General features: G+C 44.9%; 2 protein-coding genes across 2 annotated transcripts in view; one reads left to right on the top strand and one right to left on the bottom strand.

Moving 5' to 3' along the window:
* The window catches only part of WWTR1 (WW domain containing transcription regulator 1), a 93,591-nt gene extending 86,610 nt beyond the window's left edge, over positions 1-6,981 (top strand). Inside the window, exon 6 of the mRNA XM_081008218.1 lies at positions 327-6,981. Within this exon, the coding sequence (XP_080864344.1) occupies positions 327-511 (185 nt within the window). The 3' untranslated portion in view covers positions 512-6,981. The remainder of the gene's footprint in view (positions 1-326) is intronic.
* A 3,738-nt stretch (positions 6,982-10,719) lies between these two features.
* TM4SF4 (transmembrane 4 L six family member 4) lies at positions 10,720-18,817 on the bottom strand. Its single transcript, XM_081007568.1, has 5 exons — positions 18,449-18,817; positions 17,343-17,432; positions 16,644-16,780; positions 14,939-15,125; positions 10,720-12,579 (listed from the first exon to the last, which is right to left on the bottom strand). Exons 1-5 carry the CDS (start codon positions 18,617-18,619, stop codon positions 12,562-12,564), a joined length of 603 nt encoding a protein of 200 aa, XP_080863694.1. The 5' UTR covers positions 18,620-18,817; the 3' UTR covers positions 10,720-12,561.
* Positions 18,818-27,922: the final 9,105 nt, after the last annotated feature.

A 27,922-nucleotide genomic window follows, 5' to 3' on the forward strand; every position in this document is an offset into this window, starting at 1 on the left:
TGGCACTCCACCTTTTCTCCAAAGAGCTCATACATGGTTCTCCCCCTCCCCATTTTATCCTCACAACAACCTTGTGAGGTAGGTTGAGCTACATGATCACCCAGTGAGCTTCATGGCTGAGTAGGGATTTGAGCAGAGGTCTCCCAGGTTGAACACTGTGACCACTAAGCCACACTAAAGTACCCAGGGAGTCTGGATTGGGAGATGGAAGCTGAGAGAGCAACAAAGTCTACAAGTAGCTAACAGCGGCTGATTTGCCATCAAAGGCCGAATAATTTCCTGGTTAAGAAGCTCCCACCTCACTGATTCCTTCTCTTCTTTTGCAGGAGATAATGTAGCACAGACTCCCCTGAATATCAACCCACCACAGACCCGTTTCCCCGACTTCCTTGACTGTCTTCCAGGAACAAACGTTGACCTTGGGACATTGGAATCTGAAGACCTGATCCCCATCCTCAACGATGTAGAATCGGTCCTCAACAAAAACGAGCCCTTTCTCACCTGGCTGTAACTGATAATGCAACGTTTTCTTTTCCTCCTAGCAAAACAAAAAATAAGGGCAGAGCATCCTCAAGCCTCTCAGTTAGCCATCCTTGGTGCCTTACCGACGTCTGCGAGACCCTTTTAATCAGTGAATCTCGGTCTAGATTTCACTGACAGTAACTTAAGTATGAAATATATAGATATATATATATATTTTCAAAGTAGAACTGCTTATATATGCATCTATAACCTTTCCTCTTTAGTTACATATGAGCGGTTCTCTTTGTCTTTTGGTGCATAGCTGAACTTAGCAGCCATCAGTTACACACAACAAGTTTAGCAAATAATAAGAAAATAAAATAAATCTGACCAGAAGAAGCTTTAGATTGTAAGAAGGCAGCTTAGTTCCAAAAATCCTGCACGTTATCAGGTTGAGTGCAGTTCTACAGCTGTATTTATGACAGTCAAATGCTTCTCATCTTATATAACTTGAGCTTTAAAAATCATTGCATTTTTAAAAGTGAACTTGGGCTGTATGGAAAACATTTTTTTTTAAAAATTCTAATTAGCCACAAGGCTCCAGATCCAGATTTTTTGCAAATCCACAAACAATACTATTTGCATTTCCTCCCCACCTCACCCCCACAATATATTATTGAATGGTTTGTAGGTGAAATGTTTTAATTACAATTTTTTTTTTTTTACACTACTACAATATTGTAAAATAGACCAGTTTGGTACTAATTGCTGCCATTTTATATATACACACGCACAGACATATATATATATATATATATATAACACTAAAAATGTGATTATGAAAGTGTTTTTTCCCCTAAGAAGTACACTTTATATGTAGCTGCTTAATATTCACTACAATTCTGCAACAGTACATGGTTTTCTTGCAGCTTTTAGTCTGCACAAAGCGGACACTCAACAGAACACCTTCCCCCTCCCCCTCCAAAATTCAGGATAAAAATACGGCACAGGTTTGACGCTTCTGAATGCAGTAAGAATTAATTTTGTAAAGCCTCATTATCTTCTCTTTATTTTTAGTAATTATTTTGTCGTTGAAATTTTTAAAGAAGCTAGAAACAGGAGTCTCACATTATCATATAGGTGATAAGCCAGCATCTATTTGTCAGCCTGGCAAAGTTGCTGAGGATTCTTTACCCAATGGCTTTTTTTATTCTTGACTTAATGGGACACAAGGCACTATACATGTTGTACTCCATACCTATAATATTCATATATAGGGTTGCTTTATTAAAAACAGCTTGATATGTGGGACTGAGAATGCATCAAGGACTTCAATCTCCACTTCCCCTGAAATGCAAATGACGTCCTGAGATCCTTAAGTATTTTTAACTGATATTATTTATAATTATGAATTTTAAGCTTTTTTTTATATTGAAAAAAAAAATCTTCTTTTTATAGAAGGCATTATAATTCGTGCGAGCCTCTTAATACACAATAGGCAGGGCAGGCAAGAGGCATAGCACTTTGCTGTGCATTAGTTTTAAGAGTAAGAAACCATTGCTGTAGCATACTAACCTTTGCCAACTCATGCTGGCTGAGGCCAATGGGAATTCTAGTCTAAAACACCTGGCGGGCACCAGCTTGGCGAAGGGATGCTATAGCACAATGTTGGACAGTGAATGGGTCCCCTCTGCCCACCCCTCTCTTTAGACTAGTTGAAGAAAAAAGGCAGGTGAAATGGGTGGGGAGGTTGAAGTCGTCAGAATTTGGGCTTGGAAGGAGATTGGTTGTAACGGGAAATAGCAGTGCTGGAGTGTTTAGAAGTGCAGGTCATGGAAACTGACTATATGTGGAACCACCACTGATCAAATCAATACCTGTGAATACTACCTTATGGGAGAATTGTTGCTTGAAGGTAGCTGATCTGACAGCACCAGGCTTGTTAGGTTTATTATTATTATTACTATTATTATTATAAATATTTTAAGATGTGGATGATGAAAGGTAAAAAGTTCATTATTTGACTCATAGAGCCAGGGTGGGTGAGAAGACAGGTAGAAAGCTAGGCATTTGTGAGTTCCGTTCATTTTAGCAGATCGTTGCACCCACAGAGTATATTTTCAGTTAATGGGCATTCCCTGTGCCCTTCTCTTAAAGGGCTTTCCTCTCCTTGGCTGGTTTACCATATATAGTTGGTTATTAACAAAGTAGAAAGCACATCTTCAAACAGTGACCCTGGGTTTTCCTATTATTTATAGATATCGGCCATAAAATGCAAATCAGGCAGTCCTAAGGTGTTTATTCTCTTAGTATTTTTTGGGGGGGGGGCTGAAAATGCTCAGAAAGCAGACAATATCCAGGGCCAGCTCCAAATCTAATGTAAATCATTGTTCTCCAGTTAGGGGCTTCGTGCTCGCTTACAATATGTGAAAACAACCCCATGGTTCCCTGCTGCATCCAAGATAAGATCTGGCCATACTTGGACGATCATATCTGAGATTTGAGGCTTGAATGAAGAGGGGCTGGCTTATCCGGGGGGGGGGGGATCTGACCACATAAGTTTAGACTTGAAAGACCAGCTCCAAATTTTCATTAGCCATAGGAAAAGGGGAAAGGACTTCACGTGCCGGTTTGTACATCCAAAATACCCACCAACAATTCGTTTCAGGGAGTGGAAAATCCCCTTCACTCATTTCCCAGAAAGTGTTCACATCTATATAAAGCGGGGGTCAGGTTAGAGAAGGAACTTGGTGGCAGAAGAGGTGCTCAAGAAATTCCGGGTCAGAGGTTGCAACAGCAAGGATAATTAATGTATTGCCTTGTGCCAAGGACACCATCCCAAAGAGGGAGGCAAAATTCAGGGCAAGTGGTGCCATTTCTAGAACAAACCTGATTTAGAAGCAGCATATCCTGTGTGTGAACCACATGGTATGCACCAAGGTCTTTCCCATTCATTTCTGTGGAAGGGACATCTCCATCCCTGCATCCCTTTGACCCAGCAGAGCGAACTCCTCCATAGAAGTCAATGGGGATGTTCATTTTATTGTTGGAGCACCTCCAGATCTTTGGACGGGGGGCTGTGAACATGGGAAAACCTGGGAGAAAGTAATTATGCTGTTCTTTGCTCCACTTCCCTCTTGTCTGAAGTAGCTTAAAGTGAAGAGGGGCACATTTTGATTAGGAAAGTATGCTTGGTTTAAGTTTGCAGTTCTAAGCACACTTACCTGGAAGCAAGTCCTGTGGAACTCAGTGGGGCTTATTTACTTTCCAGTAGACACGCTTAGGATTGTAGAATAAGGAGTATCTCCACTGGAGAGTTTAGAGCAACCGTCTCCATCCTCTGGGCTGTCAGATGTTTGCTCCAGTCATCCCTGAGCATCAGCCAGGCTGGCTGAGGCTGATGGGAGCTGCAGTCCTGCAATGTCTGGAGGCCACCAGTGGGTGGGGGAGTCTCATTCAGAGCTATACTGTGAGAGCTAAGAATCAGGCCTGAGAGGGGGACCTTCTGGGCTTCTACAACCTCTGGTTCCCTGTGACTGTGATTTAAAAGGCAGTGTGTGTTATGCTATGGTGAAAGCTGCAGTTAAAACATTAACTACTATTGTAAAACAACTGCCAGAAACTTGTTTTTTTAAAAAATTAAGTAATGAACCAAACGATAGTGAAGATTTTGAGGGGGGGTGTTGTTCTAATATTCAGAGAAGTGTGTGTGTGTGTGTGTGTTTTAGGGATGGGGGAGAGATCAGGGGCTTTCATTGAAGCCCTATTTTCAAATACCTTTTTTTTAATTTTAAAAAAGGCTTGCAAACACAGACAGAGTTATTTCTAATGGAATCTATTGTTAATTATTTGACAAAACGTTGACATGTGACTTTTGGCTTGTGAAACCCAATTTTAATTTTTTTACACTACACTACTTGTATCGACAATGAACGGATATGCGAGTGGCACCGAGTCGATCAGAAAGGTTGAGTGACTTCATATGTAAATGCTGATTTATATGCAAATGGTGAGGTGCTGATTACTTGTCACCCAGTTGTGCTGTTAAAAGCAGTGGTTTTCAAACGGCGCTAAAGGGAAGCCTGGGGTACCTTTCAGGAGCTCCTCAATGAGACCATAAGTAATGGTGGATGACCCAGCATGAAAGAGAGAAGACCTGCCACCTTGCATGTAGAGCCAGCGCAGCGTAGAGGTTAGAGTGTTGGACTAGGACTCGGGAGACCAAGGTTCAAACCCCCACTCAGCCATAAGAACTGAAGAATTGTCCTACTGGATCAGTCCAGTTGACCATGTTGTCCAGAAAGCTGTTTTCACAGTGGCCAACCAGATGTCCACAGGAAAGCAAAACCTTGACAGCAACAGTATTCTCCCTTCCAGCGATTTCCAGCAACTGGTATTCGGAGGCAGAACATTGGGGTTCATAGCCACTGATAGTTTTATCCATGAATTTGCCTAAATTTTTAAAGCCATCCAAGTTGATGGACATCACTGCCTCATGTGGGAGCGGATTTCATAGTTTTAACTTTCTCTTATCTTTCAACATTCATCTTTGTTGTATGTCCACAAATTCTAATGTTAGGAGACAGGGAGAAACACTTGACGCCATCTACTTTCTCCATGCTGTGCACTTCTATCATGTCGCCTCTTACTTGCAAATTAAAAAGTCTCTAATGCTGTAACCTTTCCTGGTGGGCTCTTGCTCCATCATCTTGATCGTACCGGCTGCCCTTTTCTGAACTTTTTCCAAGTCTTTCGAACTTTTCCCAACCTTTTTGAGGTAGCAGCATTATTATAATGGCAGGTTTCATTTCATTTCCTATTGACCTATTGGCATGGAATTTGCTTTCTTCACAGCTGCCACACACTGGGTCAACATTTTCATGGAGCTATCCACTATGAATCCATAGTCCTGCTCCAGTACAGACCCTATGAGTACATGTGTGGAATTAATACTTTTTTTGTGCCTTTCCACTTGTTTACATTGAATTGCATTTAGCATCTTACCACGGAGGAGGAGGAGTTTGGATTTGATATCCCACCTTATCACTACCCGAAGGAGTCTCAAAGCGGCTAACAATCTCCTTTCCCTTCCTCCCTCACAACAAACACTCTGTGAGGTGAGTGGGGCTGAGAGACTTCAAAGAAGTGTGTGGCCCAAGGTCACCCAGCAGCTGCATGTGGAGGAGCGGGGACGCGAACCCAGTTCACCAGATTACGAGTCTACCGCTCTTAACCACTACACCACACTGGTGTGGAGTGGTCCTTTTGGAGTTCTTCACACACACACCCTTTTTTGTTTGTTTGTTTTAACCACCCTGAACACTTAAATATCATCAGCAAACTAGGCCATCTCACTTGCTCACTCCTAACTCTAGATTGTATATGGTCTTTGGAGGACCCCACTTCCTACATCCTTCCATATGGAAAACTTATCCATCTATTCTTTCTCCCTGCTTCATAAGAACCTAATAATAGCCATCTGGATCAGGTCAGTGGCCCATCTAGTCCAGCATCCTGTTCTCACAGTGGCCGACCAGATGCCTATGAGAAACCAGGGAGTAGAACGAGAGCCTTCTCCTTTCCTGTGGTTTCTGACAACTGGTATTCAGAAGCACTGCAGCCTCTGACTGTGCAGATAGAAAGCCCAGACATCATGGCTAGTAGCTTCCTGTTACTTAACCAATTCCTGATCCACAAGGGGATTTTGCCTCTTATTCCTTGACTGCTAAGCTTGCTCAGGAGTCTTTGGTGAGCTGTGAAGCACCAGGGGTGGCCTTGGGCCAGCCTAACCTACATCTCAGGGTCATTATGAGGGAAGCTTCTTGAAAGACAACTGGGATGGAAGGGTAGTAAAAAATTAACCCTCCGTTTCCCTCCCCCTGTAACAGAGGAGTATTGGATGAGTTTTAGGGTTCGTTCTCAGGTCATGTTAAGTGGCAATGAGGTCCAACAGGCCTAGTCTGTGCCCCGTGTTCACTGAGTTTACACCCTAGAATGTTTCCCCAAAATCCTCTGCAGCAACTAGGGGTTATGTAGCAGGTTTGCCAGAGTCCCTCAGCCAACGAAAAAAAGGATTCCCTAAAGGCAGAAGTTTGAAAACCGCTGTACTAGAAGGTAACTATTGGGAAAGAAGGCTTCATGAAAACAAATGCGGTTTTTTGGTGTTGTTTTTTTAAGAGTTGGGTGGGAGGGACTAGTCTCTGTTTTCAGTAAGGGAAATGGGTGATGAAACACATGTTTCAGTTTTCTTAATACACTACATCCATGTTATGTGCTAATACTTTAATACTTTTTTTATTTTATTTACATCAGTTTGTTATGCTATATGCCATCTTGTGTGAGCATTTGTTTTTCAATGTAGAATGATTTGCATACATAGCGTATGCTTCAAAATTCAATCAGATCAAACGGTTGTATCCAGAGTTTGGTTCTGGTTTTCTTTTTTTAAAAAAAAAATATTTCTTTTAATATTGTACAAGAAAAAAATAAAATAAAATAGAAATGGATTTAAACTTCCAATCTATGTACTTGATGTAATAGCGTCCAGTCACTCTTGGGGATGGGGGTAGAACTTCATAGGAAACTCCCTTCTATCAAATCAGACCATTGGCCCATTTATCTTGGTATTGCCTTACACTGACCGGCAGCTGCTGCTCTCTATTGCTACAGGCAGGTGTATTTCTTAACTACCTAGTGATGCCTACCAGAGAGGTCCGGCATGCAAAGCCAACGAGGTCCAGTCCTTCCTTTCTCTAATTGAGCTTGTATATTGTGACTAGAAAGAAAACGAAGATAATGGTTCTTTCATTTGGCATGAAGCTAGGTCTGATACCTCTGTTTTAGCAACAAGAGCATGACGATTAAACCAATCGTCCGAAGTTTCTCCTGGCAGAGGGGGAAAGCATCTCGTTAATTTGTACGTGACGGGTTGCCATTATACAGGCACAGAAAATGAGACTGGGAGAGAAGAGTTGGCAACCTAATATGTACTTGACGAACTTGTTCATACTATTTTCTGTTTCCCTAATACATCAAGACATGCCTGGAGATGGCTTTGTTCAAGCTGGAACGACTCCTGTGCTCTCTCAACAAGGTACGTTCCCAGGGGTAGAACACTCAGGAAAGCGAAAAGCACCAGAAGATGCTGCCAAGCTAAAACTGACTTCATTTTTATTTATGGGGCCAAGTCACAAGAGGGCAGTACATTTCTTCCTTCCCAGCTGTATTGCAATTAAATGTTCGAAATGTGGCATTTCTGAGATCATTATTGCTCAGATGATATTTCTGGGAGCATTTCGGTGACTCTAGGTTATTTGCCTTGTGGCGCTGCTGTTGTAAATGGTTTTGCTAGCTGCCTTTGTGATTTGAGAACTTGACAGAAGTCTCTGACTACAGACGTTTGTGGCCTCAGATAACCCAGTTCTTAACCATGCAAAGAAAACCTGAGACCTGAGGGAATCTGCTTTTGAAGGTAATGGGCTTTCACCTTCCTGTTCAGGTCTGTTTCTGTGCTTTGCTTGCCAACATGGATAGCTGTCCGAATAACACGAATGCTGGAACAGATTGAAAAATGGGTTGCTTTTCCCCATTCTTCTGTAGAAGATGTTGGATATTCACGCTTGAGCCCTAGACAAGGAGGATGGGCTTTCTCTCAGACTTCCGGGTTGGTGCGACCAGCTAATGGCGGATTCCCTCCGAGCTCCGGAGGGAATCGGCTCGGTGGAGGAGGGGTCCTGCCGCGGCGGCGACGCGGGGACCCTCAGAAACCACAGGCGCGGATGCCTGTGGACCTGGTGACTCGGCGGGCACCATTTGCGCCCCCCCGACCCACAAAGAAGCCTTTTTAAAGGCTTTGGAGAGGATACGGGGAGCGGCGTGGTGCTGTGAGTAGACCGCTTCTTCCACGGAGTGAAGCCGCAAGCCATGGCTGGAGAGCGCTGACTTCTTTCCTTGAATATTTGGACTTAAAATGCAACAACCCGTGAGTAATTGGAACTAAAAATTTCTTCTAATTGAATTCGGTACGACCGGGGGAGGTGCCAAAAGGAAGTCCGCCTCCCCCCCTCTTGCAGGCAATTTAAAGCAAGAATTAAACAACTAAGATCGAGAGACTGTTTTTTTTCTTTTTGAGATACAATTCTTAATTTCACGATTTGGACCTATAAGTTAATTGCTGGAGGATTTGAACTGATCTTTGGAGTTGAAGTGCAACCCCCCCCCCCCCCGATCCGGGAGTGACCCAAGAGGGAGCCTGTGAAGATATTTACAGAGTTTGACAGCTGTCAACTGAGCTGTCAAAGTCAAGAAATTCTGTTTTTTGTTATTTGTGTCGGTTACTTTTGTAACATTGGGACTGTAAGCTTTTAAAATTAGAGTGGCAACAATAACAAAATATCCGGATTGTTGGAAAAAGAATACTTAGTAACAAAAATCCCTCTAGAGGGGATTTGGAACATTACAATGGCTGCAGATGGAAAATTACAAGCAGAGTTAAATAGGGTCTTTGAACTTCTGGGAAAGCTGCAAGAGCAGAGTTCTGTTATGGCTATGAATCTGACAACCTTGAATTTAAAAATAAACAACTCTGCTGAAGTGGTGGACATGACTCAAGAAGAATCTACAGCTGGGAAGAAAGATTTAAGTGCTGTTTTGGAGGAACGTGAAGAAGGAGCAGAAATGATGCAAGTGAAAAAGGACAACCAGAGGCCTTCAAGGTCAGGATGCATGGAAGATAAAGTTCGTATGTCAAAAATTTGGTTTGAAATTGAAATTGAGAATGAAGAGTGGGGATCTTTTCCCATGGAGAGTCCAAAAGACTTATGGATTACAAATGTGGCGAAGGTGAAAATTGGACCGTTTGAGGCATTTGGGATATTGGGACTTGGAAAGAACAAGAAGCAAGATCTGGACTCTTCTTTTGAACACGAAGGACTGGTTGGAAAAAATTTGGACCCTTTTGGGTCGAAGATGCTCCGAGATTGGATGTCCAACATAAAGGACTGTCAACAAAACCGGCTGAAAGGGACTGAAAGAGATTTAAAGGCCTCGGACGTGATAGATCCAGGCTGAGAACTGTCAGATAGAAAGACAATTTTTGGGGGGACCAAAACCGGGGGAGGGGGGGGAGGAACGTTAGAATCCAAAGGGTTACAAGTATATGCTCTTATTTGTTAAGATTTTCTGTAAATATATATAATTGGGAATTTCGTGAAAGGGAAAGTGGATCGATCTTAGAAAAGGTGGATGTGGGTATTAAAATGAGGTATAGAAGTTTGAAAATGGTTAATGAAGATGATTTAAATAAAATATTAATAAGGGATTAATTTGGGCATAAAGAACTTGCTGGGCTAAATTTTGAATGGGGATGCAAGAAGGGGAGGCGGGGGAAGTCTGGGAAAGTGGTTAGGAAAATAAGATTTTGAAATTATATGTGTCTTTTGTGTGTAATGTTGATGTTTATGTTGTTTTTTGTGTGTGTGTTTGTCTTAAAAAATGAGAAAATCCTAATAAAATTTTTATTAAAAAAAAAAAAAAGGATGGGCTTTCTCAAGATATCAGATCTCTGTGGTCCACTTTGATGTTAGGCTGAGCAATTCTGTGTTGGGGGGATGTGCGTGAAGTGGCAGAGAGTCCCATTACTCCCAAATCTATGCTGCCATGCACTAGCCATGGCAAGAATATTGTGTGTGTGTGTGTGTGTGTGTGTGTGTGTGGTCCCAGGAAAAGGTCTAGCAGATACTTGTTTTAAACACTACACCCCCAATGAAACCAGCGTGAGGAAAGTAACTATCCCAGCTCTGGTTAGGCATAGATGGTGGGTTCAGCCCTGGAGCCTTTTGAGTGAATGAAGGGGTTTCAGATCCAGCAAGGCCACCTCCAATCTACTCCAAGATCAGCCAGTTTTGGGGACCTACCATGGAGAGAAACAGAGCTGGCAATAAATCTGTATTGAACTTTCCATGCTCAGTGAGCCTGTGGTGTCAACAAAATTAGGGACCCAGGAACAGAGGCAGCTGCCTTACACTGATTCAGATCATTGGACCAGCTAGTTCTGTATTGTCTACACTGACTAATTTGAATGGGAAACCAGGGTTGATGGAACTTCAGGCTCAAAGTCATCATCCCATGAAGACACTGGGTCTTGCAAGTAAACATGCATAGGTATGGGGTGCTCTCAGAAAGACGGATACCGAATGTCAGCGAAAAAAAAACCCGAGTCACAACATTCAGAACACACACAGAGTTTATACCGAAAAAGAAAATTGAAAAACACTTTAATTATTTGCATATCATGCACACAACCCCACCCCAGCACAAAGGTATATACAGTGAAATATTTGTGTCACAGAATTGTAATTCCATGAGCATAAAATAAATTGGGGGCAATCATTAAAATAACATCAGAATTTGTATTAGCTGCTAATAATCAACAGAAGCTCACAAATATGTTTGGCCAGAGCTGACAGCTTTCCCCCTTAGTTTTGCTCCCGTGTCTTCAAAGATGCAGAAAGCTAAAGCTTTCCTTCAGCACTTAAACCCTCATGCCAAAGAAGACCTCTGCTTTAGGACTGGGGAACCTATGACCCTCCAGATGTTGTTGGACTGCAACTCCCATCAACTTCTGGCAGCATGGACCATGGCCAGGGAAGACAACAAAGGACCATAGCTTTCCAATCCCTGTGCTATTTCTAGAAGTTCTTTGCAACGCTGCTTTTAGAAGCACAGGAGCAAGCCCAGAAATTATCTGGCAACCTTATGAGCAAAAAATCAATTCAAAGGAAGGTTCTGTGCCTATAACAGACATGTCCAAAAGAAGGAGGAGGAGGAGCAGCTTTTCTCACTGCAATACAGCTGCCTCTGCTAAACTTCTCCTGACATGTAGTAATCAAGAGCACAAAAGCCTCATTGGGATGTGGTGTATACAAATATTGGCTCTCTTGGCCACCCCAAATCCAGTCAGGAAGTCTACAGTTATGCTTCAGTTTTGGAAGCATGGGGGTTGTCATCTTTCCACGTGGCAAACAAGACTCAGCATAATTATAGCAGAGGTGGGAAACCTCAGACCTAGGAGGCAAGCGTAACCCTTCAGACCTCTTTCTCTGGCCCTTGGGACTCTGCAGGCCACAACCTTCACTGGGCCAGCTTCACACCCTCCTTTACTGTTTGTGCCTGGCTGGAACGTGCCCTGGACCTTTGACAAGTCCTCTTCCTCGCCTGAGTGGAGAACAGAGGGGTGGCTGTAGAAACTGTACAAAGACGGCATTTACATTCTTGACCCCACCCACTTTTGTCTCTGGCCCTCAACCCACTGGCGTTTGGCCCTCACAAGGTTACACAGAATAAAACATGGCCCTCAGGCTGAACAATGTTCCCCATCCCAGATTTATATTATAAGTGGTGATAGGGAGGTCAGTATTCACGTAAAAGTAACTCCCCCAGCTGGGGAGAAAGAGGAGCAGGGAGATGCTTCTGGATTGCCAACATTTCAAGGCCATAAATTCTAATTTTGGGGTTGTATCGAAGTAGACAAAAATCAACTGGCTGGCTTTTCATTTTTTAAAAAGGCTGCCCAGGTCCTTACACAGCAACCCTAATTAAACCACTGTTCTTGCAAGCACCCCACCCAGCACCCCCCGTTCCCACTGCCTCTCCCTCACTGCAATTAGGCTTGGACAAAGCCTTCTTGCAGTATGGAGGGCATAGTTGGGGGAAGCTGGGAAAGATTAAACCTCTTTGCCCAGCGGCAGTCTCCAGGAAGATTTCTGCCACGGGTCCAGCAATGAGACCTGAAAAGGGCTAAAATGTCTTTATAGGGTCGGGCGGACAGCTGATGTGTCTGCATGCATGTGTGTGTGGTTTGGTAGGGTTGGCCAAGAGGGAACGAAGTCCTTGGGCTGGACATTTTCTTCTCACCCCTGCTATATAGCCCAAACAGTTGCAAAACTCATTGGGAGATGTGAAGGGAAAATGCCGTCAGGGCTCTTTCTAACACCCTTCATTCTAGATGTGCTTAGTGCGGACTTGATTTGGCCCATCATATCAAGGTCTGGTAGGGCATTTTCGGCCTTGTACGAGGTGATTTCTGCAGTCTCTGTATATTTAAACTGCTCCATCTCCCTAAAAGAAAAGAAAAGAGGGAAATGAATTCTTATACACTGGTTGACAAGAGTAAAGGCTAATCATCATGATATTTGGTCATATCTTTCATTCTCTATTTGGCAAAGCTAGGAGGAGCCTTATTTTGACACTTCTCAGTCAGCCTCCAGTTATGCTCCCATGCTGTTAAGTCTTCCGGCAGGGTTCTGTTTTTTGTTTAAATGACTGTTGAGAGTTTGCAACAAACCTGCTTGTGCATATTTGCTATTCCTCCCCAGCTTACACTTTATACTTGCTTAAAGGTAAAGGTAAAGGGACCCCTGACCATTAGGTCCAGTCGTGGCCCACTCTGGGGTTGCAGCGCTCATCTTGCTTTATTGGCCGAGGGAGCCGGCGTACAGCTTCCGGGCCATGTGGCCAGCATGACTAAGCCGCTTCTGGTGAACCAGAGCAGCGCACGGAAACACTGTTTACCTTCCCGCCAGAGCGGTACCTATTTATCTACTTGCACTTTGACATGCTTTTGAACTGCTAGCTGGGCAGAAGCAGGGACCGAGGAATGGGAGCTCACCCTGTCACAGGGATTCGAACCGCTGACCTTCTGATCGGCAAGTCCTACGCTCTGTGGTTTAACCCACAGCGCCACCCGCGTCTCTTATACTTGATTGCAGTGAGACTAAACCACACGTGCATTTTAATGCCTATTCAACTGTTTTAGAAAGATCCTTTTTGGAGCTCCTTGTGATCCCTTTTTAGTCCTTACCACCTTGGGACACTTTAGTGCCATTAGCAAACAGGGGCCATCTCAATGCTCACCCCTAGCACCAAGTCATTTAGAAACAAGGTGAAAAGCATGGCTGCAAATACTGATCCTTGGAGGACCCCACTTCTCACTTCTCTCCTTTGGGAGAACTATCCCATATGTTCCTGCTCTCTGCTTCTTGATCTTTAACCACTTACTGCTCCATAAGAGGACCTCGCTTCTTATTCCATGACTGCTAAGTTTACTCAGGATGAGAATCCATCAGCTGAAGCTCCCAGCTTGTCCATAGTTGGGGCTCTCATACTAGGTTGCCTTAAATTTATAGCTTTTTAATTTAAAGCTTTTTTGGGGGGGGGGTTACTCTATGCTCCCATAGCTGATTTGGAAAGTGGTGTGCACATGACATTGGTGCATATTTATTCCGTATCTTTTTTGTTGTTGTTCCTTATGAAAATTCTGTATTTTGATGAGTTTCCCCCTAAACCAGCCAGCCATGTATACACAGCCCAAATCTTAAGCATACAGTGTATTTAATGGATCACCTCTATCTGAATGCATATTGACTTCATGAAGGGAGAAACATCTTGACGGTAAGAGCCGTGTGACATTGGAACAAATTTCCTAGCAAGGTGGTTGCTTGAGGTCTTCAAGCACAGGACAGGCAATTGCTTCTTAGGGAGGCTCTAGCTCTGGGTTTTCTCCATCAAACAAGGGGTTGGACTACATGGACAAGACCCCCTCCAACTGTTAAATGACGGATAAGTCTGCTTCCCATATAAAGGTCCACAGTATGCTGGGAATTAGAGAACAGCTTGTTCATCCCCTCCTTCCTTGCAATTTCAAGGCTATGGGGAACATTTTGTGCATTTGTTTGTATTGGAAAATGCATGGTTAATACTAACAAACACCATAGGTAGGGCCGGCTCTATCATTAGTAGAAAGGGGTGGGGAACCCCCCCTTTTTTTGCTCCATGGGCCATATTTTAACCCTTGTGGGCCATATTGACAGTTTTGCAGGGCCATCAATCACATGTCACTAAAATGGAGGAAGGAAAATTGTTTTATCATGGGCTCTGAATTAAACAAAGTCCTGCTCCAGGAAAAGGATTTCACTAAATCCTAGTTGAACTGAGCAGGATGTAAACCACCACCACCTCAACCAGGAAGCAGGATTTAATCCCCCCATTCATCAGCTGTTAAGTGGGGGGGGGGGAGTTAAATCCTGGTGCCTTGGCTGCATGAGTCAATTCCCTGTGAGGAACTGACATGCGCAACTTAAGAATTGAATCTCATCCTCTGCTCGTTGACTCTCATCATTCAGAGTGATGCCAGCTGATTGACAAGTGGGTGATGTTTTGAAGGGGGGGAAGGCACTGCAGGTGAAACTGGGATCCGTGTGGGTCAAGACTGGCCTGCAAGCTAGAGTTTCCCTACCGCGGGGGAAGTGCGAAGTAAGGTCAAATGGTTGGTTGGGTCAGCTTCAGTATGTCTACTTTGCCTCGGGCAGCAAAATGTCTTAGGCTGGCCTTGACTGTAAGCAGCTGGTTAACCCAATTGGCAAAGGGGGAAAGGAACCAGGAATGCTCATACATGTTGCTACCAACGAAAGCATCTTACCCCACAGCATCCGCATTTACAGTCCCCGCACAGCGTTCCGAGGAGTCCGTTGATAACTTGGATGCCACACAGCACCAGCTGAGCTCCGCTCATTATCAGCAGTAGAGAGAACAGAGTCAAGTTCCAGGGCACGATGGACTCTGGAAATCTGCAGTCTTCCCATAACGTATGGTCCGTCAGATACATCCTGTGCCCGAAAAAGAAGTTTTATTGATTTTCTATTATATTTCTGTCAGTAAGGCTATCATTGTGAGGGAACACCTGGCCAGCACTTTCAGAAATGGACAAACCTCTCAATTTAACTGTCAGTTTCTCATATTTCCCCCCCCCCAGTCAATCTTTAATTCAACACTCCACATTTCTGCAGAAATTTTTTCTTAATCCTCATGCAACTCCTGCGTTTCAGTGCAAATTTTCCCTGATAAACACATCTTTGTTCAGTTTCTCCTAATATACACATTTTGGCAATACGTTTTCTGTACCATAATGCATTCCTATATGCTATTTTCAAGCACGTATGCTTTTTATGCACGCTTCCCTGTAAGATATGCATTTTTGTACACATTGTTTGCCTTGGAGAAGTGTGCTGCAAAAAGAGAGAGAGAGAAGTGCGAATTTTGAAGGATAGCTGCTTTAGTTTGCATATTGTTTCAGGAAATGCGGAATTAAGTAGTTTCTCATTCAAATGCAAGCAAATTGTTATCCTGTAATATTCAGTGGTGTGGCATGTGTCTCAGGTAGGTTAAAGGAAATAAGAGGCAGGTTGCACTTCTAACGGAGACTGAGAGACACACAAATAAGTGAGTTCTGGATTCTGGAAGGATTTGGGGTGCTGGCTGTCTCTCTCTGACATGGGAGCAGTGAACTTTGGCTGTTTAAGCTGTGCCTCAACTATACTCAAGCAGTACACTTGTAAATGAAAACAATATATATCTATTAATTGGGAGTAATGCTCCAATGATTTCCTCTCATAGGTATCCAAAGCTGGGTAAGCACTGCTCCTCTGGAACTTCTTGCCACCTGTAGGAATGGCTCGTTTCACCCTTGCACTGTAAAAACGCCACTCAAGGTGCCTTACAACTTCAAACACTACAATTTACGAAACAAGGATGGAAGAGACACAGGTATTGCTGTCTTAAAATGTTTAAAAGCGTTGGGTGGTCTCTAACAAAGTAGCCCATGACAGAACTTTCCCTTCCTCTCCTCATGCGCCCTTTCAGTCTGTTCCTCAACCTTTTGGAGCAGACTTATGGGGAGGGGGGAAAGAGGGCACATGGGGACAGGCGAGGAGAAGTTCCATTGTGCAAGAAAACATCTAGTGGAAGCATTTTATGGATGCCGCCCATTGTCTGCTTCTTAAACTACAAGCCAGGTGGAATAAAATAGTCTTTAGTAACTAACTGGTGTGGGGAGAAGTGAAGGTGGGGGCCAGCTGCAAGGCATTTCATAATCTTGAGTGCCACCACTGAAAAGGCTCTGCTGACTTTGTCCACCCAGACTATGAGGAAAACTCCTACCGCCAGTCAGAAATGTGATTGCTCAGCCTTACAAGTTGCTCTTTGAAAAACTGATGGTTGGAGGCCATCCAGTGGCTCATAATATTTGGTAAGCACTTTGCTGCAGGATTTATAGATCAAGACGAGAAAGCAAGAACCCTTCCAGTAGAGATGGAGAATCTATCCAGAGGTTGAAAAAAACATCTTACCCGTTTTCAAAGGGATACATCCAGGTGCTGTTTGCTACCTGACACTTAGGGCCTCTGTTCATGGCGACAGCCGACACAACAAAGCTGTATCCAGCACCCACAACTCCAACTGCCGCAAATATTACGGAAGTAAACATCTGCCAAGAACGAGCAAAAGGTCAAAGCCAAAGTCCATCCTAAAAATCCATCTGGCATGTTTGCAGTTTTGATGACTCACAGATGGCGCACAGGGAAGTGCATCAGAGAGTCACCTTATCCAAATCCACAGACTTCTCCTGATCCTGTGGGCAGGAGTGGCTCAAGCACCAACCTCCTGGCGCCAGGAACACCAGCGTCTTTCCTGCTTATCAGGAGATAAATGGTGTCGAGGCCAGGACTGTGCGAGCGGAACGAAAGGAGTGGCACCACCTGGGCACACACACAACCCTGATCTTACCCCTGCTCCCCCCACCCTCTCAGTAAGTGGCATTTGTGCCAGTCCTGTTGCTGTGTGTCTCCACCTCACCAGACCAGCTTCCTACGCTGGCAGAAGTCGCAAGTGAGGTTCTCAACCCTTTGGCCTTGAGAGAGTCTCTTCAGTGATGTTAAGGGCTAGCCCTATCATTAGATAAGAGTAAGGCAGCCGCCTCAGGAGGAAAATGCTAGGGGTGGGGTGAGGAATGACAGCGAGATGTTGGAGGGCATTGCTTTTATACTTACCGCAAACCTCTTTCCACAACCTTCATTACCACAGCAGCCGCAGCAATCGTTATTCTTAAGACCCAGGAAGACTAAAGCAGGAAATACCATCTGATGACAACAGAAAATGCACTTTGAGGCTTGGTCGTTCCTAAGATCACTATATTTCTTCTAAAATGTCTACCGTCTTTTTCCAAACCCAGCATTTGCATCTGGCAGGTCTACTCTCAGAGGAAGCAGCAGGATCACTGTAGCGCAACAATGGAATCCTCACCAAATTTCATTTAGGTATCGGTGCCATGGAATGCACTGGAACTTACTTCCAAATTTTACAAGGTACAAAGCTTGGCTGCAAATGTCCCAGCACCCAAAGCAGTAATTTTAATTAAGAAACCTCAGCTGTATTGGCTATTGCTGTAAACTAAGTAATGCTGGACTGGTAGGAATGTAAGACCAGGTCACCTAGAAGACTGTCTCAGGAAATTCAACTCTGTGCCCAAGAATATTGTAGGGTGGTGACCCAAAAACAGGCATTTGCTGTCATTGTCCCTGTATTATGGAATGCCCTTCCCTCTGCCATAGACAAAGAAACAACCATTCGTTGCTTCAAACCTGTAGGAAAGACATATATTTTTGCCTGACCCATAAGATCGGACCCTGATATTTGCATTTGAATACCCCAATTTCTTGCTTTTATTTATTTTCATGTGCTGTTATACTGGTTTTATTTTGTATTTTTCTTTTAATGATATTGTTCATTTTTTTATGTTGTACATCACTTAGAAAGATCTTTAAAATATTAGCATATAAAAGCTTTCAATCAATCAATATCCATCAATCAATTGAAACACTGGTCTAATCTCGCAGAGCAATGCTTATGGACTTATTAGAGGCAACAGCAGTCTTGTTTTTAACATAATAGGCAAGTGGTCTACTTTCGTAATAGACTATTCAGTTAGTTTTCAAGTTAATCTGTTTGAATTTCCAGCCTGCATACTCAACGCATTGGCAATCTAATTTCCAACACAGACTGTCCACCACACCCATAGTGTAGTCGGATTTCTGCTCACTGTAAAGCTCAAGGCAGTAATAAAAATGAGAAGAACATAATGCGTTGTCCTACTCACCAGTACACCAGAACCCAAGATCCCTCCAAAGTACCAAACTTCATCTGAAATATGGTCACTGGTTTCGACCTCTCCTCCGGGGAAAAACAACAAAATATTAGCAAGGGTACATAGCACGGCCAGAGGAATGAGAGTACCTCCAAGGCACTTTGCACACCCTCCACAACACATGTTTCCAAAACTATAGCGCAGGCACCACTAGGGAAGAATGAGCAAAGAAATAAAACTTTCCCTGGATCCCTTTAGTATTGAAAGACAAAAACTTCTTGGTTTATTTTAACCCAATCCGCTTGTGTCTCCAATTCCCACTTGGTACGGTCTCCTTCTCAGAGGTTGCAGTCTGCCAGCTAACTCATGCTCTGATCATTTATATGCCGACATTGTCATGATCTCATTTTTCTGCATCTCCCCTCCACCCCCCAAATGAGATTACGTCCAGAACCACCTCTCATCTTGCCATGACAACCAGATACCTCTGTTAATATTTTACTAGCATGGACAAGACAGCCAGTGGCTTGGAGCTTGATTATTGGAAAATGCCCTTTCCAGGGATGCAGACTTATTTTGGGTGATGTACTTTGACCCTCCGCCCCCTCCCTTAAATGCTTAGCCATGGCAGAAATAAAAATGAACAATTCATCAGTGTTTCATTGCATCGCCAAGCCTAGGTGATTTCATAGGGAGTCCCCAATAAGTTTGCATGGGTGAGTGCCCTGATAATGAATCTATGCTACCTTGAGAGTAAGAACAAGATAAAAGCTGTAAATCAAACAATGCATGACTTTCAGATGAATCATGGAAATTGTGTAAGCGAGCAAAGTTTGGTCATCATCATCTCTGCAGGGTACAATAGCCATTTTCTGTTGGAAAGCATTCGCTCTAGGGCAACCTGCTAGAGGCGATGGATAGAACCAGGCACAACACTATTCTGGTATAACTAATTCAGAAAAGGATGCTGTGATTACTAAAACCCAACATAGGTTTCTAAAAAAAAAGTCATGCCAAGTTTATTTTTTTGATAGGGATAGGGTTACATGCTTGGTGGATCAGGGGAATGCTGCAGATATAGTGTATCTTGATTTCAGCAAGGCTTTTGGCAAAGTCACTCATTATATTCTTGGGAGGTAAAGGTAAAGGTCCAGTCATGACCGACTCTGGGGTTGCGGCGCTCATCTCGCTTTATTGGCCAAGGGAGCCGGCATATAGCTTCCGGGTCATGTGGCCAGCATGACTAAACCGCTTCTGGCAAACCAGAGCAGCGCACGGAGACGCCGTTTACCTTCCCGCCGGAGTGGTACTTATTTATCTACTTGCACTTTGACGTGCTTTTGAACTGCTAGGTTGGCAGGAGCAGGGACCAAGCAACAGGAGCTCACCCTGTTGCGGGGATTCGAACCGCCGACCTTCTGATTGGCAAGTCCTAGGCTCTGTGGTTTAACCCACAGTGCCACCCGCGTCCCTATATTCTTGGGAAGAAGCTGGCAAAATGTGGGCTGGACGAGGTAAGTGTTAGGTTGATTTGTAACTGGTTGACTGACTGAACCCAAAGAGTGCTCATGAATGGTTCCTCATCCTCTGTGGGGTACCACAGAGTTCTGACCCAGGCCTGTTGTTCTTCAGACTTTAGAAACACCTTGGATGGAGGAATTGAGGAAATGCTAATCAAATTTACAGATGCATCAACAATGTGATGCAACAGCAAAAAAGCTAATGCTATTCCAGGCTCCATCAACAGAAGTATCGTGACCCAATCAATGGAAGTCATGGTCCCACTTGTTTCTGCCTTGGTCAGACTACACCTGAAGTACTGTGTCCAGTTCTGGACACCACAATTTAAGATGGACATTGACAAGCTGGGATGTGTGCCGAGGAGGGCGACCAAATTGACCAAGGGTCTGGAAATCATACCTTATGAGGAACAGTTGAGGGAGTTGGGTATGTTCAACATGAAAAAGAGGAGACTGAGAGGGGATATGATAGCCCTCTTAAAAACTCTGAAGGGTTGTCAGATGGAACCAGCTTGTTCTCTTCTGCTCTGGGGGGTATGATTCTAATTACAAGAAAGGAGATTCCGATTAAACATCAGGAAGAGCTGTTTGACTGTGGAACAGATTCCCTTCTAAGGTGGTGGACTCTCCTTCATTGATTATTTTTAAGAAGGCTGGATGGCCTTCTGTCATGGATGCTATAGCTGAGATTCCTGCATTGTAGGGGGTTGGACTAGATGACCCCCAGGAACCCTTCCGACTCTACAATTCCATGATTCTATGATGGGATGGAAGCATGGGGCAGCTTCACAAATGACACCTGCTGAAATTAAAGTTGTAGGGACCTTGCCCTCTCTTGTATCTGGCCACAGCCTGCCCACCCATGACATGACATGGTATTCTGTGGACTAATCTGTAGTGAATCTTTCAGATGATAGCTTTTAGCAGACTTGATGGGGCAAAGACAGAAAAATCACCACCTGCAGAGTACATGCTACATTATTTTGTTCCACTGCCACCTTGTCAAGGGTTCCACAGGTGTTTGAAGCAATACAGAGATCTGTGAAACCTGTTTTCTAGAGATGAGGGCTGGTTGAATGCATACACCCCATGAAAAACGATGCCCATTTCATACGTGCTTCAATTCTCTGGGGGCAAAAGTAGCAAATTGCATCCTATCTTTCACACCCTCCCTCAATGCTGTTCTCACCACCTTGATATGTGAAAAGAGCAAAACATCACCATATATAGTTAGAGTAAGGTTGCCAGATTTTTTTCAATGAATCCAGGGACACTTTTCAGCTTCAATGGGTTTTGTATGGGGACTGATTTGTAAATCTGGGGACTGTCCCTGGGGAAACGGGGACATCTGGTAACCTTAAGTTAGAGGTCTCCCTTTTTGTATACTAGCTGACAATATTGATCAGTTCTGCTGTCTCGGAACAGTGTGGGGAAGAGTCTGCTGTAAATCATAATCATAATGTGATTATTGGGAGGTAACAATGTGTTGTTTCAATCTTTGCAAGCTTTTATCTCTTGCATGCAGTGCTTTTTTCTGGGGAGGGGACGATGACGCAGGGGTATGCATACCTCTTAACATTTTGTGAATCTAAGTTTGGCCTCATTGAGGGGCAGTATTTCAATGTGAGTAGGAAAACAAGAGTACTCCTAAACATTTTTTTTTAGAAAAAAAAGCACTTGGGAATCAACTCTACTGGCTGTATGAAATGTGTGGAATATTAAAACCCAAGGCCTTGTTACATGATACTGGATAGTGACCCACTATAAACATTAGATAAGGACAAAATGGAAAACACCCACTGATTAATGCATGAAGCATATATACTCTGATAAGGATAAGTGCTTTCTGATAAAGCAGAAAGGTATCTTCAAAAGATAGCAAACAAGCAACAGTGAAAGTCGAAGATCAGTGCTCTTTAGGTAACATTAAATAATGGTTGGGTGAACTTTCTATGTCACCTTTCATCAATGGCTGTGCTGGTTGAGATGGGGGAGAAATTTGTTTCAGTTCATGTTTAAAAGCAAATTTATCAGATTTGCACTTTCCAAAACTGTGCAAGCAGAAACAAGAGTTATCCTTTGAAATTTCCACATACAATGGTACCTCGGGTTACATACACTTCAGGTTACATACGCTTCAGGTTACAGGCTCTGCTAATCCAGAAATAGTGCTTCAGGTTAAGAACTTTGCTTCAGGATGAGAACAGAAATCCTGCTCTGGCGGCGCGGCGGCAGCAGGAGGCCCCATTAGCTAAAGCGGTGCTTCAGGTTAAGAACAGTTTCAGGTTAAGAATGGACCTCCGGAACAAATTAAATACTTAACCCGAGGCACCACTGTATCTGAATTTTGGGATGCAGTACTCCAACCAATGTTTACACACATGAGGGAAATATCATCTGTTGATTCCTATTTTATTGTGTTTGCTCCCAAGAATACAACCGTTTTCTTAAGGTCACAGGCCTCAGTGCAACAAAGCCCAAGGAGACTTTCCTGAGGTTTGGAAAGTAGATTAGCAGATACGTTTATACTGGAAACGTTAGGGATCTGTACATGGCCACGAAGACTTCAGTACAAGAAGCCTGCATTTAGAAAGCTATGATTCATAAATGAAATCATGATGCACACTCCCTGCCCTGTGTATTAGTTCTAGATATTTAATCTGCTGCTGTGGTCTTCCCATCCTGGCAGCCGACATCGATCAATACAGGAAACCTCCCAAGGACTTCCAGCTTTAACCCTGTACATAAATGATGAGGAATGATATGGTTGCTGATAGCCTGCGATGACTCCCTGGCCACGCCTGGGAATGCCTGTAAACTTCCAATGACATAGGAGAGAATGCATGCTTAGAAATCCTGCTGGAAAAACACATTGCCAGTATGACACAGTTCCCTTAACCACGTCCCATGTCCCACATCACCTGATCTCCCTGGGAACAAATGAATATGAATGCTCAATAAATAGGTCCCCTGAAAGTGCCCTGGGAAAAGCATGGAAGTATCTAGGGTAGTGGGGATGCGGGTGGCGCTGTGGGTTAAACCACAGAGCCTAGGACTTGCTGATCAGAAGGTCGGTGGTTCGAATCCCCACAATGGGGTGAGCTCCTGTTGCTCGGTCCCTGCTCCTGCCAGCCTAGCAGTTTGAAAACACTTCAAAGTGCAAGTAGATAAATAGGTACCACTCCAGCGGGAAGGTAAACAGTGTTTCCGTGCGCTGCTCTGGTTCGCCAGAAGCGGCTTAGTCATGCTAGCCACATGACCTGGAAGCTGTACACCAGCTCCCTTGGCCAATAAAGTGAGATGAGCACCGCAACCCCAGAGTCGTCCGCGACTGGACCTAATGGTCAGGGGTCCCTTTACCTTTACCTTTACCTTTTATCTAGGGTAGTAGCCACACCACCAATGTGGGTTATGTTATAATGGGGGCTTTCTTCATCCCTATGGCTCACAATTTCTAGTCTCCAAAGCTGCCGAAAGAGCACATTGTCCTCTGTTCTTTGCTCCTGTGTGAACTCTTATTCCCACTTTCTCTTTAGATCCTCTTTTGCTTCACCACCCTTTTCTCTATCTCTCCTGTCCATTCTTCTCCTCAGGCCTCTGCTTCTTACACTTGGTTGGTATCCATCTGTCTCAGGAGACAATGGAAGAGTGCACCTTTGGGGGTGAAGTCAAGCAGTTGGGAGAGCTGCAGTACCTGCCATGGTTGTAGAGACCAATAAAGGAGAGGCGTGTTTTATTGCAGCTGGGGTAAATGAAGGCATCCAGTTGTGCTGATGTAGGTGTACCGTGACGTTACTTCTTTCTGCACTCTTCCCAGCAGTTGTTCCTCTGGCCACTGCTGTGGATACACAACCTGACGCATTGTCTCCAGGTGCTGCGGTTGTCTGCAAGAGATTCCCACATGGTGGGGTTGATGTTGTCAGCCTTTGCAGACGTCTTTGTAATGTAGAGTTGGTCTGCCAATGGGCCTGGTGCCTGAAGCCATCACCCCAAAGAACACGTCCTTGGGGATCCTGCCATCTTCCATTCTGTTGTTGTTGTTGTTGTTTAGTTGTTTAGTCATGTCCGACTCTTCGTGACCCCATGGACCAGAGCACGCCAGGCACTCCTGTCTTCCACTGCCTCCCACAGTTTAGTCAAACTCATGCTGGTAGCTTCGAGAACACTGTCCAACCATCTCGTCCCCTGTCGTCCTCTTCTCTTTGTGCCCTCCTTCTTTCCCAACATCAGGGTCTTTTCCAGGGAGTCTTCTCTTCTCATGAGGTGGCCAAAGTACTGGAGCCTCAGCTTCAGGATCTGTCCTTCCAGTGAGCGCTCAGGGCTGATTTCCTTAAGAATGGATAGGTTTGATCTTCTTGCAGTCCATGGGACTCTCAAGAGTCTCCTCCAGCACCATAATTCAAAAGCATCAATTCTTCGGCGATCAGCCTTCTTTACGGTCCAGCTCTCACTTCCATGACGCGGGTGGCGCTGTGGGTAAAACCTCAGCGCCTAGGACTTGCCGATCACATGGTCGGCGGTTCGAATCCCCGCGGCGGGGTGCGCTCCCATCGTTCGGTCCCAGCGCCTGCCAACCTAGCAGTTCGAAAGCACCTCTGGGTGCAAGTAGATAAACAGGGACCGCTTACCAGCGGGAAGGTAAACGGCGTTCCGTGTGCTGCGCTGGCTCGCCAGATGCAGCTTGTCACGCTGGCCACGTGACCCGGAAGTGTCTGCGGACAGCGCTGGCTCCCGGCCTATAGAATGAGATGAGCGCACAACCCTAGAGTCTGGCAAGACTGGCCCGTACGGGCAGGGGTACCTTTACCTTTACCTTTCTCACTTCCATACATCACTACTGGGAAAACCATAGCTTTAACTATATGGACCTTTGTTGGCAAGGTGATGTCTCTGCTTTTTAAGATGCTGTCTAGGTTTGTCATTGCTTTTTCTCCCAAGACTTCCATTCTGTGGACATCAGCAAGTCAGCATAGACTTCGCTGAGACAGGCATGTGAACATGCTGGGAATGTGGACTCAGGAGAGCATATCTTTGTTTGAGACTATCCTGTCATGTGATGCCCAAATGATACAGAATAAGTGGAAGGCACTGAGGTGTTGCTCCTGACAGCTGCAAGCTGCCCATGACTCACTTCCATAAAGTAGTGTGCTCAACATGCAAGCCTGGTAGAGCTTCATCTTGTTCTTGGATGTTAACATCACATTCACCCGTATGCTTTTGGAGAGGTTAGCCATTGCCATAGCTGTGCCCTTTAACTATGCTCCTTTCAGACACCCCCTCCCCGCCCCAAGCACACACTCTGGACAGATCATAGAACTGTAGAGATGTATTATGGTCCACTGTGCACCAGAAGCAGTTTAGTCATGCTGGCCACACAACCCGAACATGGACAAACGCCGGCTCCCTTGGCCTGAAATGTGATATGAGCGCCACACCCCAGAGTCGGCCTTTCACTGGACTTAACCATCCAGGGGTCCTTTACCTTTTTTACTTATCATAAGGCAAAAGGAGGAAAACCTCCCTGTGCACTTCCTTCATCCCATGCAAACTGTTCTACACTTCTGACTGGAATCTTCCTCCCCTTCCTATCACTCTCCCCACCCCACCAAACCCCCCATCCAGGGCTGGATTTATGTATAGGCTAAGTAGGCTGAAGCCTAGGGCCTCTAAATCTAGGGGGCCTCGCCAGCCAGCCTGCTCCCCAGCGCCGCAGTCTCCCATCTCCCAAAATTGCAAACCCAAGACTTCATGCAAGGGCAGGTCAACTTGGGCCCAGCAACTATGAGACTCAGGGCTATCCAGTGGGGACCAATTTGAAGCTCTGGGGCCCAACTTGGAATCTTAGAGATATAAATAAAATCCATCTAGATTGCCCTGGTATGGGGGTCCCCTTAGGAGCCACCCGCAGGGCCCAATTTGGCCCAATTCCTCCAACGGCCTTAATGCCAGCCCTGATGAGACTGTGCAGGGGGGTTGGGGTGACAAGCGCTGCCCCTTCTAGGTCCCTGGTGTCACTATTCAGAGTACAGACTCAAGTACTTGTTGTGGAAATAAAGGGGGAGAAATAAAGGGGGGGGCACTTATCGGAAACCTCTTCTCCCTCAAAACCCCCGGACAGGGGTCTGCAACCTTTAAGACAAAAAGAGCCACTTGGACCCGTTTCCGAAGAAAAAACAACTGTTAGCCACAAAACCATTGCGACATTTAAAACAAATATATCTCCGGAGCCGCGATCTGACAGCGGGCGGGAAGGTGACGTCGGGACGGTGCATGACTAACGCATGCACCGCCCCCATGCGACGTCACAGCCAGTACAGCGCCCGCCACAGTGGGGAGTGTCGGGGCGCACAATGCACCTCCTCCCCTCGCTGGTATCCGCCCCGGAGCCGCGGCAAAGGTGTAAAAGAGCCACATGCGGCTCCAGAGCCACGGGTTGCAGACCCCTGCCCAGGACAATGAGCCTTTGCACTATTAATAGAGAAAGCTTGCAAAATGTATCCCTTCTGGTTTCTATTGGCAGAAGTTGTTGCATTGTTGCAAGAAAGTGTCAAAATTGTACCCCCTTGTACTTGACCGTGCTGATGAAAATCACATAAAATCAATTCCATAACCAATTCTCCCCATTTCAATGACATTTTCCTTCAAAAGGAAAGGCAGACTTGGACATCGCTTTCCTCCATAATCCTCTAAGTGAGAGGCCACATACTCAACTTGGATACAACCCTCCTCCATAATCCTTGGGATATACAGTCAAGTACAGAGCACCCCTCCCTTGAGGAGAACAATGAACATCCGTTGATGGGTTTCCTGAGACCAGAAGGCAAAGATATGCATAGACAGTTTTATTGTTCTTTAGGTGGCAGATTCTTAAGGAGTTGGGAACTTGATCTGATAACTGGGGCAAGTTGATGAACTTGGGTAACCTCACGACTCCCCTCCCTCCTCGTGACATGATGTTGATGTATCAGCAATGTATCAATGTTGGTTCTGGAAATGTATTATGGGCAGGGAGGGAAGGTCTTCAAAGAGCTTGTAACCCGTGTTCAGGGTTCTTACTCTGTGTGGAGACCTGTCGTGCAACAATAAAGATTGGGGTCTACTGACCATAGAGACCTGCAGGGACTTTCCCCCTGGTGAGCTGGGCTGTTGAGTATCCTCACACCCCAGAATTTTCCAACTCAGAATCCAGAGCCAGAAGGCCCAGAGTCAACAACCAGCTGCACAGCTCAATGGTCAGGTCAGTAGTGGTACGTGTGGCACTTTAATCAGTGGGAGAGTGCGATTTGGGGGCCGGCTGGGGCAGATAGACTAGGCAAGCAAGCTCTCCCAAGTCTCTTCCATTCCTTCCCTCCTCCTTGGCTTGAACAGAGTAAGGCAAGCACGTATGACTGGCATTGGCCTCACCCCTTCCAGGCAGGGAAGTCTATCTTTCACACTTCACAGATCCCTCCTGGTGCCTGCAGCATGCCCTGCAGATTGCCCACAGGCAGAGAGAGGCCTTGGGGATCAGGGAAGGCAGCAGTGGGAAGGGATCCTCGGAGGGATCCAGAACTACCTATAGAAGGCAGGAGGCCAGGCTGCAGGTTGGTAACTGGACCTCATCCTGATTCTGACATTAATGGGAAGGGGGAGACCAGGCTCCAAGCTAACAATCTTTTGCAGAAAATGTAAGAACTGGAATCTGTGTTTATGCTGTATTTTTGGACCTGTGTGCTAGGTCATTTTCACAAGGTCAACAAAGCCCTTCAAAAACCAGACCTGTTATTGAGTTCTTGTGCAAGTTTGTACAGTTCACTTCTGGATTTTTTTAAAGGAAAATTAGAGATAATTTTGATGAGCTTGAGAAGCAAGCAAAAGCCACCTTGCCAAATGTCAACTACAAAACAAGGAGACAAAGAGTGAGGGAACGGCAAAGAAATGACAGAAGTGTACCTGATGCCTTAGATGCTCTTTCTTCAAGAGATAG

Source organism: Podarcis pityusensis (assembly GCF_964106645.2).
Source record: "Podarcis pityusensis genome assembly, chromosome: 5".
Classification (NCBI taxonomy): domain Eukaryota; kingdom Metazoa; phylum Chordata; class Lepidosauria; order Squamata; family Lacertidae; genus Podarcis; species Podarcis pityusensis.

Excerpts from the sequence above, each read along its gene's own strand:
- TM4SF4 (XM_081007568.1), bottom strand. The coding sequence starts at position 18,619 with ATGTGTTGTGGAGGGTGTGCAAAGTGCCTTGGAGGTACTCTCATTCCT. Across the intron at positions 17,433-18,448 it reads TCTTGGGTTCTGGTGTACTG|ATGGTATTTCCTGCTTTAGT; the intron begins GTGAGTAGGACA and ends TGTTGTCATCAG. Across the intron at positions 15,126-16,643 it reads ATGTATCCCTTTGAAAACGG|GATGTATCTGACGGACCATA; the intron begins GTAAGATGTTTT and ends TTTCGGGCACAG.